Source organism: Mytilus californianus, unplaced genomic scaffold (genome assembly GCF_021869535.1).
Source record: "Mytilus californianus isolate M0D057914Y unplaced genomic scaffold, xbMytCali1.0.p SCAF_12, whole genome shotgun sequence".
Taxonomy (NCBI): domain Eukaryota; kingdom Metazoa; phylum Mollusca; class Bivalvia; order Mytilida; family Mytilidae; genus Mytilus; species Mytilus californianus.
In genome coordinates this window covers 37,492,925-37,510,781 of record NW_026262604.1, presented here as the reverse complement: position 1 = coordinate 37,510,781, position 17,857 = coordinate 37,492,925, and the positions used below count along the sequence as shown (strand labels likewise).

General features: G+C 33.1%; 1 protein-coding gene across 1 annotated transcript in view; it reads right to left on the bottom strand.

Moving 5' to 3' along the window:
* Positions 1–886: 886 nt before the first annotated feature.
* Positions 887–17,857, bottom strand: part of LOC127721051 (S-adenosylmethionine-dependent methyltransferase Rv2258c-like) — a 55,321-nt gene continuing 38,350 nt past the window's right edge. The window contains exon 4 of the mRNA XM_052227735.1: positions 887–1,014. Within this exon, the coding sequence (XP_052083695.1) occupies positions 887–1,014 (128 nt within the window). The remainder of the gene's footprint in view (positions 1,015–17,857) is intronic.

Sequence of the window (17,857 nt, the reverse complement as noted above, 5' to 3'; positions counted from 1 at the left end):
TATAATAGACAAGTTTTTATTAATATTACTATTTGGTATTCAGGGTATATCTAAATGCAGGTAAACGATATGTACACATGAATTTTCAATAAGTTTGATATATGGATTTGTTGTAAGGAGTGTATATCTCTCTTAGGGAGATATACCAAACAAAAAAACTTGAAACAAAACACACATTAACTTATCATATCATATATTTTAAAGACATTTTTAAAAATAAATTCATTTTTTTTATTAATAGCTTAATCTTGAAAAACGTTAAAACAAAAAGAAGATGTGGTATGAACACCAATGATACAACTATCCACCAAAGTCCAAAGGATGAGGATATTAAAATATATGGGTTACCGTACAGCCTTCATCAATGAGTAAAACTCATACCGTAAGCATAAATAATCCCCAACAGAACAAACTGTGAAACGATTCAGAGAGAAAATAACAGCAGAGTTTAAGCTAAATACAATAACATGAATGAAAAGTGGCGGAAGGACATTTTTCGGAACGTTAGCGCGAGAAATTTAATTCGCGAGAATTCGGGAACAAATACTTTTAAAATCGTCGGGAATTCGGGTTCAGAACCCTCCAATACACCTAATAAATGAAAAACAAATATGGCAGATAGCAACTGATAACAACCATGAAATTACTCGGTCCAGACTTAGGACAGAAACATAAGGAATACAACTATTATAGAATGTTTTCAATTTTAAGAAATAAAGATTTCGAATATGCATTGATAATTTAAAACAAAATGCTCTCTTAAATTCCAATTTCTTGGTTTTAAAAGATTTTTTGAAATATATGCATTGTGTATGTTTACTTTTTACCTCGTATCACTAAAATTTTCAGCAAGTGGGTGTGAAACAAAGAAACCACGACTTTGGCCTTATTGTTTAATACCTGTTTCTATGTGTCCAACCGGAAATAAGTTTTCATTAATCCATTTACTATCACATGATTTCTTGTCATGGTCCAACCACATCAAGGTATCCAACTGGTTACTGTAATCATATCCTGTAATAAATTCATCAATTGTGTAATCGTGTATTAAACAAAACGCCACATTATGTATAGCTAAGGATACTCTATCCGTAAGCTAGCAACCAATCAGGATCGGTGGGCTCACGATCGTAAAGTAAGCGACCAATAAGGAGCAGTAAGAGACCAATAAAGATCAGTAAGCTAACAATCAAGACGTTAGCGACCAAAAAGGATCTGTAAGCTAGTGATTTTTATGATCAGTAACTACAAATCAGTAAGATAGCGACCAAAAAGGATCAGTAAGCTCCAAATCAGTTGTAAGCGACCAATAAGGTTCCATAACCTTACGATCAGTTGTTAAAGACAAACTAGGATCACTAAGCTAGTGACTTTCTAGTATCAATAAGCTAGCAAACAGTAAGATAGCGAGCATTACGGATCAGTAAGCTAGCAACCAGTTAGGTTAAGTAAGCTAACGATCTGGAAGCTAGACCCCATTCACACTATCATTTTTTTTATCGATCTAATTTGAATCGATCTAAATAAAACCAGTTAGCGTTCACATTATCTTTAACCATAACGATCTCTATCGGTCTAATCTGAACCACTGCGTTCACACTACAATTAAAAATGCAATCGATCTGACCTAATTACCCGTAAAACTGTTAACATTGTGTATACATAGAAATAATTGATCAAATTTATGTGTTGGTACACTGCAACACACACTCTTAAAAAAATGGATGAAGTTATTGTTTCTCTTGAATCACAAGTTCAAATTTTGATACTGGTGTTCTTGTAGTTTTCATTTATTTTGAAACAAAAAAACTGTAGCAAGGAAGAAATGCTGCGGTTCTGAAAAAAAAACCAACAAAAAAAAAACAGAAGAAAAGAAGACACACAAATTTATGGTACGGCGAAGACAACTTTTTTTTCCGTTTGTTTTTACTTGCATGTACACAAAGGTCTGTTTTTAAACAGAGAAATATTGGTTAAACAACTAACCACCGAAATATACAGGGGTTATGTTATTACACTTGTAGTTTTGTCGCTATACATGCGCAAATATTATTTTCGATTCAATCGTACTAGTTTAAACCGATCTTTGCGTTCACATTTAAAGTTAAATCAGTTCACTTTAGATCGATTCAAACTAAACTACCTCTTTTGGTGTTTTAGTTTAGACCGATTGAAGATCGATTCAAAGCGCTCACATTAGCCCTTAAACCGATCTAAAGTGAACCGATCTCGTTTGAATCGATATAAATGTCCTAGTGTGAACGGGGTCTTAGCGAGTGTTCAGGATCAGTAGGAATACGACCGTAAAGTAAACGATCTTCAAGTATCAGTAAGCTAATTAACTACAAGTACGTTTCATTAAGTAACCAATAAGGACCAGTAAGAGGAAAGGTGACCGATAAGGCGGTACGTTTTATAACAATAAATATACACAATATTTAAACGCTCTGTGAACAATGCGTGTGGTGTGTAAAAGACGGACAAAAGATACCAGAGGGACAGTCAAACTCATAGATTGAAAATAAACTGACAACGCCATGGCTAAAAATAAAAAGACAAACAGACAAATAATAGTACAGAAGACACAACATAGAAAACTAAAGACTAAGCAACATGTGTAAGATGCTACATGTATACGTACAAATAAAAAAATTTCCATTATGGTTTCTTCTTTTTATTTAATTAATGAAGTTCATTTGAATTTAAAAATAGTAGATATTAGTTAAGATCAAGAACGTATAAAAATTACATAGAATTCTAATAAAAAAAAACATGTTTGGTATACGTCAATGAGATAGGAGTCTAACAAGATCAACTTTTTAAGTAAAAAGTGAGAGATATAGTTTACCTTTCGGTCCGTCCTCTTTGAAACATTCCAATAATGAGGAGGTATTCGCAGCTAAATTAGGTAAAACACTGGCGAGGCTACTCAATGCAGTATGAGGTTTGCATGCCTCCGGTATAAAGTATTTATCATCGGGTGTTATACTAACAAAACCAGCGGCGGACATACATCCTAACCATTCTCTGACATATCTATGGGAAAAAAGAAAACAATTCCGTTTCAACTACAATCTAGTTTTTCTAGTGCCTCTAGCGGCTGACAGGCATTCTTACCATTCTCTGACATATCTATGGGAAAAAAGAAAACAATTCCGTTTCAACTACAATCTAGTTTTTCTAGTGCCTCTAGCGGCTGACAGGCATTCTTACTATTCTCTGACATATCTAAGGGGAAAATTAGAAAGCAGTTCCGTTTCAACTACAATCAAGTTTTTTCTAGTGCCTCTAGCGGCTGACAGGCATTCTTACCATTCTCTGACATATCTAAGGGGAAAATTAGAAAGCAGTTCCGTTTCAACTACAATCTAGTTTTTCTAGTGCCTCTAGTGGCTGAAAGGCATTCTTACCATTCTCTGACATATTCATGGGAAAAAAGAAAAAAAAAGTTTTTTATTCTATAGTGCCTCTACTCCACAAATGTCACCCACTGTGTAAATGTATCTTAATAAATTTATGCAAAATATAACGCCATTGTCGTGTTACAGAGGGGCCTTATGGTATAAGTAGTTCACCTATTGTATCACTAACCTGTCCACACTGATGCTATGAGTTTGAACCCCGCACGTGTTGGGTGCGTTTGACTCAAATTTTAATTGACTACGATTGCCATTTCAAAGGTCGGTAGTTTTTTCCCGGTACTCCGTCTTCCTCCACTAATAACACTGTATGCCACAAAACAGCCAATAGTGTTGAAAGTGGCATTAAGCAAATAATCAATCAATAAACCAAACGTGTTACACATTTTTTTCCTATGACGTAGTGTAGATGCATAACGTATATAACAACTCTTGATATTGCCCTTAAGATTCATGAAATAGTTGCCACTAAAAGTTTAGCAAACACTTATCAATAACAGAATATTCGTTGGTACTGGTTTCATTATTTTCCCGTTTGTAAATCATATATAGCGGGACTGATTGGTTTTAACTACCAATTCTAGACAGCCTTATATTTTGAAATATCAGTAAATATACACTTTATGCCAGAATTGAAAAAAAGCCACTAGGTTATTAAATTAGGTACATATTCAAATACATAACTCGGAGTACAGCAAATATTTTTTTTCGATAATGCTTCTTATAAAACAAAAGCGTGAAAGGAATTTCTTGTCTTGACTTTTACATTTGTAGTCGAGTTGGAGTCTTATGGACGTATACCCAATATACCATTATAATTTTGAATCATATAAGTATTCGTGTGTTTCATACAAAATATTGAAGAATAAATCCCTCTAAATCTGTAATAATTACATATGTAGTGTATGTGTAATCACCTTCAAAATGTATATATATGTGTGAATGAAATAATATTTAAAAAATTTCGTGCATCCGAAGCGCTTTTCTATATTATTCTTCATTTAAAACGCTAAAATCTAAACATTTTAAACCCAGGGATTAATGAATACGTAGAAAAGTAAGCAGCTATATGATCAAACGGTACATACACAAGAATAGCCATATACACTTAAAGTCAATTTGCCCGAGATGAAAAGGGTCTGTTTTTAAATCTGAGCACCGACATCCCACATTCCACTTTACCACCTCTGGTAAATTTGGAAGTGTTATAAACAACCTAGCTGTATTTATACCTTTCTTTCAATTTGCATGACACAGCGAGCTCTGTTGATGTAACTGGGGAAGTAAATTTATTCAGCGAATCAAATAGTCCTAGTTTATGACCTATTGCTATTTCTAAAGCAATAAAACCATTCGTCACCGTTGAAGAAAATTTTTCTGCATATTCCTCAGGTTCCATTATGAGACTTCTAAATAAAGAGATACGATATTAAGTAACAACAACGGAATCTGAAGCAATATAAAGTAATAGAAGAAATCCTGAACTTTTATTTTTGCGGACTCCATCATGATTTTTAGAACATCATGGAATATGTTTGTCTCGATTGTGACATTACCGAACGAGACTTATATCCTTTGATTTTGTACTTACATGAGAAACACGACGACACGGAAGGGGGGGTGGGGGGGGGGGGGGTCTCAACATGGGATTTTGGGTACAGTTGTGCAGCTGGGATTTAAAAAACACCCCCCATTCATATATTGAATAATTGTGAAATCCCTACCTATACATATATTTCACAGCGAAATCATAACCCATTCAGTGAAGATAGTTGCACAACAAAATGAAAAATTATGACCCATTGATATATCACAATTGGTCAATTACTACCTATTGATATATTTCCTCGGTAAAATTGCACCCCATTGATATATTTGACGTATCAAAAAAGGGACCCATTCCAGCGGCTCATATGTATATACCTTCATATAGGAAGAGACCCCCCACCCCCCGTGCACGACAAGTACCAAGTATGGAGTAGGGTCAACTTTCCCTCCCGGAACACATTAGATCATTCCTGTTTGTATTTTTTTTCTTTGTTGTGTCAGTGTTGCTCAGACTTAGTTCTCAATGTATATATAACATGTATAGTATTTTGTACACTGATGTTTGGACTTTCGTTTAGTGCAATGGTTTTGTTTGTCTCTCTTCGACATGTGAGTTTTTATTATTCCTTTGGACTTCTCTGTCTCCTTTTTTATCCTATTGAGTTATATATACATGCATCTTTATAGTTTTATGTCCATGTCGTTACTTAGACACACACATATTGTCAGGTCACTTCCAAATAGAGTTTTTTTGGGGGATTTAATGACGTATGGTTGAACATATTTTAATTGTCGCATATTTTTTATATTTAATTTGTTAATCTTATGTTTATGGGGTTATTTTATTTTTTTCGAGACATTATAAAAGAGGGACGAAAGATACCAGAGGGACAGTCAAACTCATAGATCGAACACAAACTGACAACGCCATGGCCAAAAATAAAAAGACAAACAGACAAATAATAGTACAGATGACACAACATAGAAAACTAAAGACTAAGCAACACGAACCCCACCAAAAACTGGGGGTGATCTCAGGCATGTCAGGTGCTCCGGAAGGGTAAGCAGATCCTGCTCCACATGTGGCACCCGTCGTGTTGCTTATGTTATTACACATCTTGAAAATAGTCTAATTCGGTAAGTCACATATAAATGAATCTGTTAAAATAAATTCCTTCATTTCATTCAATTTAGATTATCGAAAATCGGAAATTTTCGCTTTTGTAAATTGTTTACTTTTAAACGGTAAATATTTTACCGCGAAATTTACCCAAAACGAATATTTTTCTGTTCAATTAAATACAATGTACAAGACTATAAAACGCAAATAATGAAACACGGGGAATATTTCTAACGCGACAAAGGCCGACGTGGAATATGGTATATTTTTTTTGGTTATTGTTATTTGGGTCTTTAACCCGGACTTCGGATTGTAAAATAAAAATTTTAAGGAGCGAATTAACCCTTATTAATTTCACATAAAACAACCGTTCTAAATTTCATAAAAAGCAAATAGCAATAAAACCCGTACCATAGTGAAAACATTTTTAGATATTTGCGTTTCCAATCTTTTTTTTTTAACTAAACTATGCAGTTGTATTGTATGAGGCCATTTTTTCTCTATTCTTTATACTTTTTGCCCATTATTCTCTATTCTTTATACTTTAGCAACTAATTATTCTCTTTTCATTAATTTTTTGGTCCAATTTTCTCTATTCTTTATATTTTTTGCCAATTATTCTCTATACTGTAAACCCCCACCCAATCCTCTTATATATATTTCATTTAAAGTAATAAGTGTGTGGACTTTAGTCGCGATAGTCTTATAACAAATATAGATTATATACAAGTATTCTTAAACTTGGCCATATACGGTATATGCACATATGTGTAAGAGATTCTGGATTGGATTTACATTATAGAACATAATGGCCAAATAGTGCAGAATAAAGGACAAAAAAAATTAGAGAATAATGGGATGCTGAAATATAAAGAATAGAGAATAATGGGATGCTGAAATATAAAGAATAGAGAATAATAGGGTGCTGAAATATAAAGAATAGAGAATAATGGGGTGCTGAAATATAAAGAATAGAGAATAATGGGGTGCTGAAATATAAAGAATAGAGAATAATGGGCTGCTGAAATATAAAGAATAGAGAATAATGGGCTGCTGAAATATAATGAATAGAGAATAATGGGGTGCTGAAATATAAAGAATAGAGAATAATGGGCTGCTGAAATATAAAGAATAGAGAATAATGGGCTGCTGAAATATAATGAATAGAGAATAATGGGCTGCTGAAATATAATGAATAGAGAATAATGGGGTGCTAAAATATAAAGAATTGAGAATAATCGCAAAATTAAATAAAGAATAGAGAAGAATGGTCTTACCAAAATTTAAAAAATAAAGAATGAATGATTCCTATCCAGATTGTGTAAGATATATAATATCTGAAGTGTACTTTTTGTTCTAGTATTGTTTGATAATATTAATGTGCATAATAAACTGTTAACACAGAGACGTGTCGACTTTTTGTTATTTTGATAATGCAAATGTTGAAATTAAAATAAAAATACTCTAACATGTAAGTTATGCAAATATTAAAGTCAATGAATCATGACTGTAAGTACAGGGCTAAACAATCTCCACGGAAAAAAGATGTGCCAATGCTAATACAACTGCACACCAAATACCATTGAATTATCATAAGTCGTTCCCTTTAAACATACCTAAACACAAACATTAACTTGTAAACTATGTAAAAGTTTAAAAGTAAATGAACCATGATGAGGGGTTGGGGATATATAATCTCCATGGAAATAAGATTCGCAAATGCCCGTATATTTGCATACCAAACATTACTGACTTAACATTAGTGGTTCATCTTAAACTGATCTGATCACAAACTAACACATGCATACTAAGCAAAAGTTCGAAAGTCAATAGACTATGACTGAGGGGTAGGGACCAAATATTCTCAACGGAAATGAAATGTGCTAATGCTTATATAACTGCATACCAATTATCAATGACCTACCACTAATGGTTCCCCTTAAACTGACCTAATCACAAACTAATACATGTAAACTAAGCAAAAGTTTCAAAGTCAATATACCATGATTGAGGGGGAGGGGCCAAATAATCTCCATGGAAATGAGATATGCCAATGCTTATATAACTGCACACCAAATATCACTGACCAAAAACTAGTGGTTCCCCATAAACTGACCTAAACACAAACTAATACATGTAAACTAAGCAAAAGTTTCAAAGTGGTTCACCATAAACTAGACTTAATCAAACTAATACATTGTCAACGCCGACGCAGGAAACATCATACCTATATCTCGTTTTTTGACTGCGAGACAAAAAATTATCTGAAAAAGATACATACGTGTAAACAACTCAGTTAAATGGAATAAATACATTTACGTTCTGATGAATCTCATGATGTGTACTGTTATTGCGGTATAAACATAAGTAAATTATATGATATGCTTACCGCCAATGATATAATTACACACCATAGATATGGAACGCCACAGCTGTCTTATGTGGTACTCTGATATTACGTTATGTTGTTTTATTATTACTTGATGATATTTTGTCTTTACATAATATGGTTTTGACATTACGTAATGATGTTTTGATATAACCCAATATGGAATAGTCATTACTGATATTTCGATTTTACGTGATATGGTTTTTTCATTACTTAATATGGTTTTGTCATTACTCGATGTAATTTCATCATTATTTAATGTGGTTGTGTCATGAGGTAATGTGGTTTTTACATTATTCGATGTGTATGTGGCTTAACGTTATGTATTTGTTACATACACCTTATCGCTATTTGATCCAATCTAGAAAAGAAAACAGTCACTTATATAGACAACTTCCTGTTTGGGTCATCCCGTACCAAAACAAAGGTCATCAGTAACGAGCTGAGGGAGGAAAACATTTAGAAAGCGAACACTTTGAAACTTTGATATATTATGATCCACTTTTTCGAAACTCAAATTAAAGTAAAAAACAATTGTTTGAAGTGTTTACGATGGTTTAAACAGGTCTCTTTAAAAAGTATTATGCATGATGCATTGTTTCAACAGGGCCCCAGATAGCTTCAACTGAATGAAAAAGTTGTGTAATATTAGAACTTATCCTGGAATGGAATAAATAGCGATAAGGTGTATTACATGATGTGGTTTTGTTATTTCGTAATGATAATTTGCCAATTCTTCATATGGCTTTAACATTACATAATGATTGTTCAAGATTTGACGATTTTACACAACATGATGTGTTTGTTCCTGTATTTGATGTGGTTCTGTCATTCTTTGATGTGGTAATCACATTACTTGATAAGGTAAAACCACGTGAACATTTTGGAAAAAAAATAGTTCTATTTTTAGACCGATTTCTATATGTCGTTTGTTTAATGTGCTTCGGATGAGTGTCGCTATCCATTGAATTAAAGTTCAAATTAAAGTTTGAGTTGTTGTTCAGAGTTATTTGGTATGAAACGGCAGACAAAAATTAAAAAAAAGTACAAAAAAAATATCAATATTTCAGACATAAGGGGGATATCCCCAAACCACTTGGTCCTTCCGTTTTTTCCCTTAGTTCTCAAATGGAAGCAGTATTACAATAAATTCTTGAAGAATTCCACGGAATCCTGTGTCTCGCCTGAGATTGCTGCTGTCATTGTAAAAGTGTAATGTTGACTGTAAAACGTCCATTTATCGGTAAAAAACTAAATTAAAAAAAAAACAGTTTTTCTGTTCATGCTTTATCTCGATATAGAAGATTAACTCCTATACAAGTTTATATAACAATTCATGGAGGTTTACAAATTTATCATGACAAAATAGTTTAATTTGGTAATATTTAATGCAAATAAAACTGATATAAAAATAAGAAGATGTGGTATGATTGCAAATGAGACAACTCTCCACCACATACCAAATGACATAGCAGTTAACAAGTATATTTCACTGTATGGTCTTCAACAATGAGCAAAATCCATACCGCATAGTAAGCTATAACAGGTCCAGAAATGACAAATGTAAAAACAATTCAAACGAGTAACCTAACGATCTAAATGAAGACGCCGACGACGGAATATAGGTTTGTTGTGTCTCACTTCCGCGACATTAATATCGCAGGCTGGACACACATCAAATGCCTTGTACTTTATTGTCAACAAATGAGACACTTTAAATCAACTCACACTAAAGTTACAGGGAAATGGGGGAATCGGACTAAGCGACAAAGCATCAATTCTATAAAATAAGAATTCTCCGATTTTTTTTAGCGTGTATTATTATTTGAACATATACCAATATCAATCTTTTAATATATAATTTTATAACTTCCACTCTCTGATATACCTCGAACTAAATTGAAAAAAAACTAAACTGTTTGGAATATCTGTTTCACAGGTGACGACGGATATGTTCCAGTTGTCGTAACCACAATCCGGTCCTCTTTTTCTCGAAGGGGACCTACCGAATTAGACCAAATTACTGGGTTTGTACTTTCACGAATAACACGACAGGTGCCACACGTTGAGCAGGATCTGCTTACTCTTCCAGAGAACCCGAGATCACCCAAGGATTTTGATGGATTTATATTGCCCAGTCATACCGATCTATAGAGTTAAGCCAATTGCATCTGATTTTTACAGTTTATTCTTCAGTTGTGCTGTTATATACACTATTTACCCATGGTAGGGTTAGGGTTTAGCGCTCACAGACATGTTTAACTCCGCCTGTCCCAAGTCAGGAGCCTGTAATTCAATGGTTGTCGTTGTTTCATGTGTGTCATATTTGTTTTACGTAAGTTGTTTAGTTATTGGTTACGGGTGCCTATAAGTGCTTAAATCCACTGCATTAAAACTCTGGTTTATAGTTATCTCATTGGCAATCACACTACATCTAACTTAATTTCGATTTCTATGTGGTGTTTTGTATACTGTAACATTGTTTATCTTTTGTACGCATACCCCTTAACTCTTTTTCGGAAGCCCGAGCAAAAGCCCTTGATCCGTGATAGAAAATTTAAATACGAACTCATATTAGATAACTCCAATTTCAACTCGAAATCTTAATCTAAATGAGACTCAAATTCGACGTCTAACTAGTTCGAAAATTACTCGAAGTTTAAATTGAAGACTAACTCGAAGTTTAATTCGAACAGTAACCCGAACTTTATTTGAACTTTAACTCGATGGATTGCCACACTCATCCGAGGCTAATGAAACATGGAAGTCGGTTTTAAAAATAGAACTAGTTTCTCCCAAATAGTCACGTGGTTTTATCTCATCAAGTAATGTGATAACCACATCAAAGAATGACAGAACCACATCAAATACTGGAACGAACACATCATGAAGTGTAAAACGTCAAATTTTGAAACACCATTATGTAATTTTAAAGCCATATAAGGAATTGGCAGATCATCATTACGAAATAACAAAACCACATAATGTAATGAAACAACTATATTACGTTAAGCCACATACACATCAAATAATGTTAAAACCACATTACCTAATAACACAATTACATTAAATAATGATGAAACCACATCGAGTAATGAAAAAACCATATCAAGTCCATACGAAATTAACCATATCATGTAATATCGAAATATCAGTAAGTAATCACTATTCCATATTGAGTAATATCAAAACATCATTACGTAATGTCAAAACCATATTATGTAACTACAAAATGTCATCAAGTAATAATAATACAACATAACGTAATATCAGAGTACCACATAAGACAGCTGTGGCGTTCCATACATAGACCCAATAAAAAGGATGTAAACAACAGAGAAGTTCATATCAAAAGTTATATTGACGCTTAGTCATATTCTTCTGACATATTTATCTCTTTAATCTAAAAAAATATCAAAAGAAACTAAATTAAAACATCAAATAAAAACAAATAAGCACATCATTTAGGATTATTATTTACCTGTAACTTTACATGTATGTCCTAGATGATAACCTTTTCAGTAAAAGTGTCACATGGTTTATTCATATTTAATGGGGCGCTTTGAGGAAAGAAACATTTTTCCCTCTTCTATAGAGCCATTAGACAGTCAGCCTACTGCTTTAAGTAGATTATTTTTTCTTAACGGAGTTAAATTTTCCAACAAACGTTATTATATATGGCTACCGTAATTGTAAAAACTGTAAAGTGTAATGTATTTAAATTCGATAGTTAATTTCTCGCCAGCCTTATCATTTTGAAGATAATCGATGTTTTTCCCACGTTACGCTTCATAATACTAAGTGGCTGTCATATTGAACTTTGATTTCATATTATAACTAAACTTAGAGAAATTTCAATTAAATTAAAGCAGAATTTCAAAGATCTCTAACGTTTATCCTTTCTTTGATTTGTAGTAGTTAATTCTTTGAAAAAGTTGGAAAGTAATAAGTCAATTTGGGCAATGCAGGGACGGAAACAGCCATGTTTAAAAAAAAAGGGGGGGGGGGGTTCCAACCACATGTCCCCATTCAAAAGCTTTGATAGTAAAAAAAAGGGGGTTGGACCGCGGATCCGCCACTGATTTTGTATACTTCTACAAGTTAAACTGACTGGTAGAGAAGCATAGAAAAATATACAAGCAGAAAATAATCAGTTCAGTTTTCAGTCTTTCGCATATGGGCACTAAACATGATGATGGAGGTTCGTTGAATACATGTCAACTGGTATCTTGCAATGCCAACACGTATTCAACTAACACTTGTCCGATTTTTACCATCTTTATTGTACCGGATTCTTACCAACTCGTGCTTTTACCAAGTCGTTCTTTATCCGACTCATACACATTTTTTATATCATAAAGGAGCATATGGTTTTCCAAAAATTTGTATGTCTAATTACCAGAAATTATCATGCAATTAAACGGACTTCGTCATCTTTCAAGGGTAACACTTGTCTCGTTTTATTTATACAACCACTTAAAGACGTCAGTCTAGATAATTATAATAGGATGTTTCACCTATACATATGGAAAGCGGAAACCAAATAAATAAATAATCACAGTTTATCGGGGATAATGATAGTTTATCGGTCGATCATTATAGATAGTCGGCGTAAAGTATACTTTACGGTCGACCATCATAGATGATCCAATTAATGTGACTCGCGCGCAGATAATGATAGTTATTTTTTTGATAATGCATTAACGGTTGACCAAGTGAATTAAAACACGAGTCGTAAATTCGATAACTTGAATTAAAACCGGAAATACTTGCCGATTGTAAAATCAATTTTGGTTGGCGGTCAACTTTTTTTACTTTCGCTTTTCATGGATACATCAATCTTTATGTTTTGGGAGGTGAGTGACAGCTGTAAATACTAATCTGTTGTTATTTGGGACATAGTTATTGTTATTTGTAATACTTATTCTCATTAATCTTAAATATATAGACCTGAATCAAGCGATATTCCTAAATTCCTTGACAGGTCAATGTCAAAAGACCAAGGAGCTTGTTGTTACCTGTCATTAAGATTTAAACCCTATGTGCCTATAAATTATGTTTGTGTTATGGGGAAGGGAGATTTTGAAATTATTGAATTATCGGTGCTGGCAATTACCGAAAATAAGTATCCGAGTACAGTAACAAGCCCCTGTGACAGGATGAATCAGTTTAAAAAGAAATAATCTACAGGACAACAAAGGCAGTCTGGCTAGAACCAGCCCCTACTAACGGCAGTGGATAGTAGGGGCTGGGTCTAGCCACGCAATGTGGTTTTCAATTTTTAGTTCAGGTGCTTTAATCTTGCTTGTCCAAACATTTATGACATCTTGTGAGGCTAGTTGAATGCTCCAATAGAAGGGGTAATATATTTTTTGGCAAACGCATCTGTCCGTCTTCCTGTCTGATTTTCAATCCATTCCTAATAAGGCTATAGTCTTTAAAGTAGTTTAGGGTGAAGTTGTAGTCACTTCAACTTGGAAGTAAATAATAAATGTTCCTTATGGTGTATTCTTTCTAATTTGCAATTAAAATTATGGCTTTGACTCCTTTTTCATGCTTCTGGTATGCGGTTAGCGATTGAGAAATAAGGAACAAGAAGTCACACCGGGACCAAAAATCACAAAACAGCTCAAGGCCACCAAAGGGTCTTCTACACATCCAGAAATCCAGCAGCCAGAGGCTGTTTGAGCAGGCCCCGAAACACTAATGTATACTAGTTCAGGAAAATGGACGCCACTCTACACTCCGAAACATAGATTTCTGACTTAAAACTTGTGCAATAATGCTGCAGGCTTACACGTGTTTATTTTTGTGAGATCTCAACCTTCCCCCTATAAGTACATTTTAATAAATTTAAAAAAAAATAAAACCTGTAAATATCACTTATGAATTAAAAAAAAACAACCCATACTTATAAAAAAAGTTAATGTTTCAAAACATATAAAATTTATCAAGAGTAGACCGAACGGAAAACTATATTTTTTTTTAAGGAGACGGAATTGTTAGACCATTTACGACCTGAGAGTAGATCAAATGGGAGTAGACCAACTGGAATGTTATCATTTTCAGAACCTACTGATACTTAAAGTTATCGAATCAACATAAGTTTATGGTACATGTACCGTATTGTACTGTAAATTAAAATCTAAAGCCGTGGGCTCTGAAGTAAGAAAAATGTTCAGAAATACAAGTAGGAGGTAAACAAGTAAATTGAATGCTTTTATTAACATAAAATCTTCAAAACTTTCTGAACCAAGTATAATGAAAAGTTCTTATAGTATATGCAATATCACTGTTCCAAAGTTCATCACAGCTTGATTTTTGACCGTATACTTCTGAAAATAATTGAAAACAACACGTTTAATAATTTCATGCGTCCGAAGCGCTTTTTGGATTTACCTTCATCAGGAACGCTCAAAGTCAAACATTTGAAATCCGAGGATGTATAACTACCGAAACAGTTGAAGAGCAATATGACAAAAATACCTAAAACAAATAGCCAAATTCATCTAAGGTCAACTCTGCCTGAGGGAGTTGAAACCTTAGTTTCTTTATAATTTCAAAATTTATAAACGGACAATTTTAGAAAGGTATCCTTAAATATAAACAACTGATCTGAAGAAAAATAAGACTATGTATAAACATCACTTATATTACAGATATGTGCCCATTAAATTATTTACATTTTTTTTATTTAAATATGCTATAATGTGACTTTTTCAGATATACATTAAAAATCTACCATCTAAATAATTGTGACCTTTTTTTTCTGTGCATTCAAACACTTATTTGATTAATACATTTCAAACATGTATGTTATGACTTTTTCTGCTCCATTTAGAAAACTTTACTCTGTCATACATTGCTACTTTTATCTTGTGATTTTTTTCTCCTGTGACATTGTCCAGTGACTTTTCCCTATAGTATTTGTGACTTTCTTGCTTGTGACTTATCGTTTTAACAAAATTAGAAATCATATCAAAATAGCCTTTTCCTTTAGTTTAATTCAACTTAAGAATTTTATGCAAACATTGAAATGTCATTTTTAGCTCATCTGACCCAAAGGGTCAAGTGACACTATATTGACCCTTAAGGAGTTTAAAGTCAATTTTTAACAATTTTTGGTTAATTTTTGTAATCTTTTACAAAAGCTTCTCCACTTAATCATGTTAATCTACTCAGCCAAATAGAATTAAATATAGTCACAATTTTCAATAGGGTATCTTGATTGAAAAATATATCAGATAACCATGCTCTCCAACCAACATGGCCGCAATGACTAGAAATAGAATATAGGGGTTTACTATAGAAGTCTATGGGAAAATTGTAAAAAAGCAATTTTAAATGGTCACAACTTGAAAACTAACTTAAATAATGATAAGGGGTCATCGGTAACCATTGTAAGATTACAATGGGATGACTTGAATTTTTTCCAGGGGGGTGGGGCTGCAGTTTTTTTCAGGGGTAAGGGTGCTTATTATTTCTGCTTGATATTTTCCATTTGTAGAATTATTCTGACAGTGTTACTTTTTTATAAACCATTATATCGTCTCTTTCAGCATACTTATATTTGGTGAATGCCCCCCCCCCCCTTCCAGACCTGGCAGGGAACCTTTGTCCCAATTTTTTAAAGTTGTTCCAAAAAACATTTAAAGGCATTTCCAGCATTATACAGGGCCTGGATGTAATAAATTTTGGAGAAGAGGGATATTCAATTGGTGTTCGTTTGGGAGACTTTCAGGACAGCATTCTTTTGCAATGATATCTCGTTTGAAGGAAATTTTGCTGTTTTTGTTAATTATCCCCGATTAACTGTGATTATCTTATTTATATGGTTCCCGCGTGCCATAGGTATTGCATCAAAGCAAGGTGAGTCATGAATGTTCCATCTGTTTAACCTTATTATTTCACGTTCAAAAAGTGTAAACACAGACGAGTTCTAATAATGACATGAGCAAGTGCGTATTATGGTGGATGCAAGAAGGCGCATTTGCAACTTTAAAATCTTAAATTATGTTGTGTTGTCTAGTGGGTAAATATGAACAGTACCAACATTCTAACAATGAAGATAGAGTGACCCTCAGTAGAAAGTTACGACAATTTCCATGTTTGATGTAGTTTTGCAAATATGTTGTATATTTGATATTGTCATGTCTAAGCTAAACATGTAAGGGATTTCAATTTCACAAAAATGTTCGAATCTTATGAATTTAATACAAGATAAAATCAGTACTTTAGAAATCATTGAAACATTTTGATGATACTGAATTACAATCAATGGATTTAACTTCTGTTTGGATATGCCAGTTTTGTCCCATTTACAATGTTTACGATGTGATTATTTGCAGTGAAATAGATTAGAAGGCTTTTTATTTGATAGGAAGGCCAAACTGAAATTTACAGGATTTAAGTAAAAGTAAGAGTTGATTGAATATCTTAAAATTTGAAATGAGTGCAAAATATAAATACCAGTGCCATGATACTTCAGGATATCAGATGACATTAAAATAACGATACCAAGAATACAATGAATATATATAATTGCGTCTGTTTGGGGTTATGAGTTTCGTCCCGTTTACACTTGTTGAAATGTGATCGTTTGCAATGGGCATTATCAGTAGGATTTGCATATGAGGAGGTGACATACCGAAACACTATTCGAATAGAAAAGAGCAAACATAAATGTTTCATATAGTTAGGTGTATAGGTATACATGTTTAAACGAAGGACATAAAATTGAAAGAAAGCTGTTAGAATTAAATAAATCAAATTGTAAAGATCGCTATCGAGGGACCAGCATTTAAATGTAACATTTAGGTATAAGCAATTTGATGTAATATATTAATATAACATACACTTTTATTTTAAATATTTTGTACTTTCAATTTTGATGATGACTTCTCTGATCTCAGATCTATGAGGATACTCCTTTTTTTACTTAAGCTGAATCTCTCCTTTTTGGACTGGTCACCTGCGATTGAAATCAAATTTCCTCATTTGGACATTTTGGACAACTATCACCCTATCGTTACTCCCTATCATCATTAGAGTTGTTTTTATAGTATTTATTGCGGAAACATGTTTTTCATCGAATTCTAAGTTCATACAGTTTTATAAACTAATAACTTTCGAGTTCTGAACATTCGGTTTGTCAATTAGTTTAAGGAATTGTCATATACTGTAATTGTAAGGGATACCTGTCTAGTCTTGAAAATAAACAAATGTCCTGTAGATTAATATTTTTATCGCTAGATTGCTGTCTAATTGACGTGAATTAAACATGTTCTATTTCAACAATTAAATATATGACGTGTTTATGTAATGTGTGGTACTTTTGTCTACTTTTGATTTTAATTTAATGTTTACGTATCGGATGTTTAT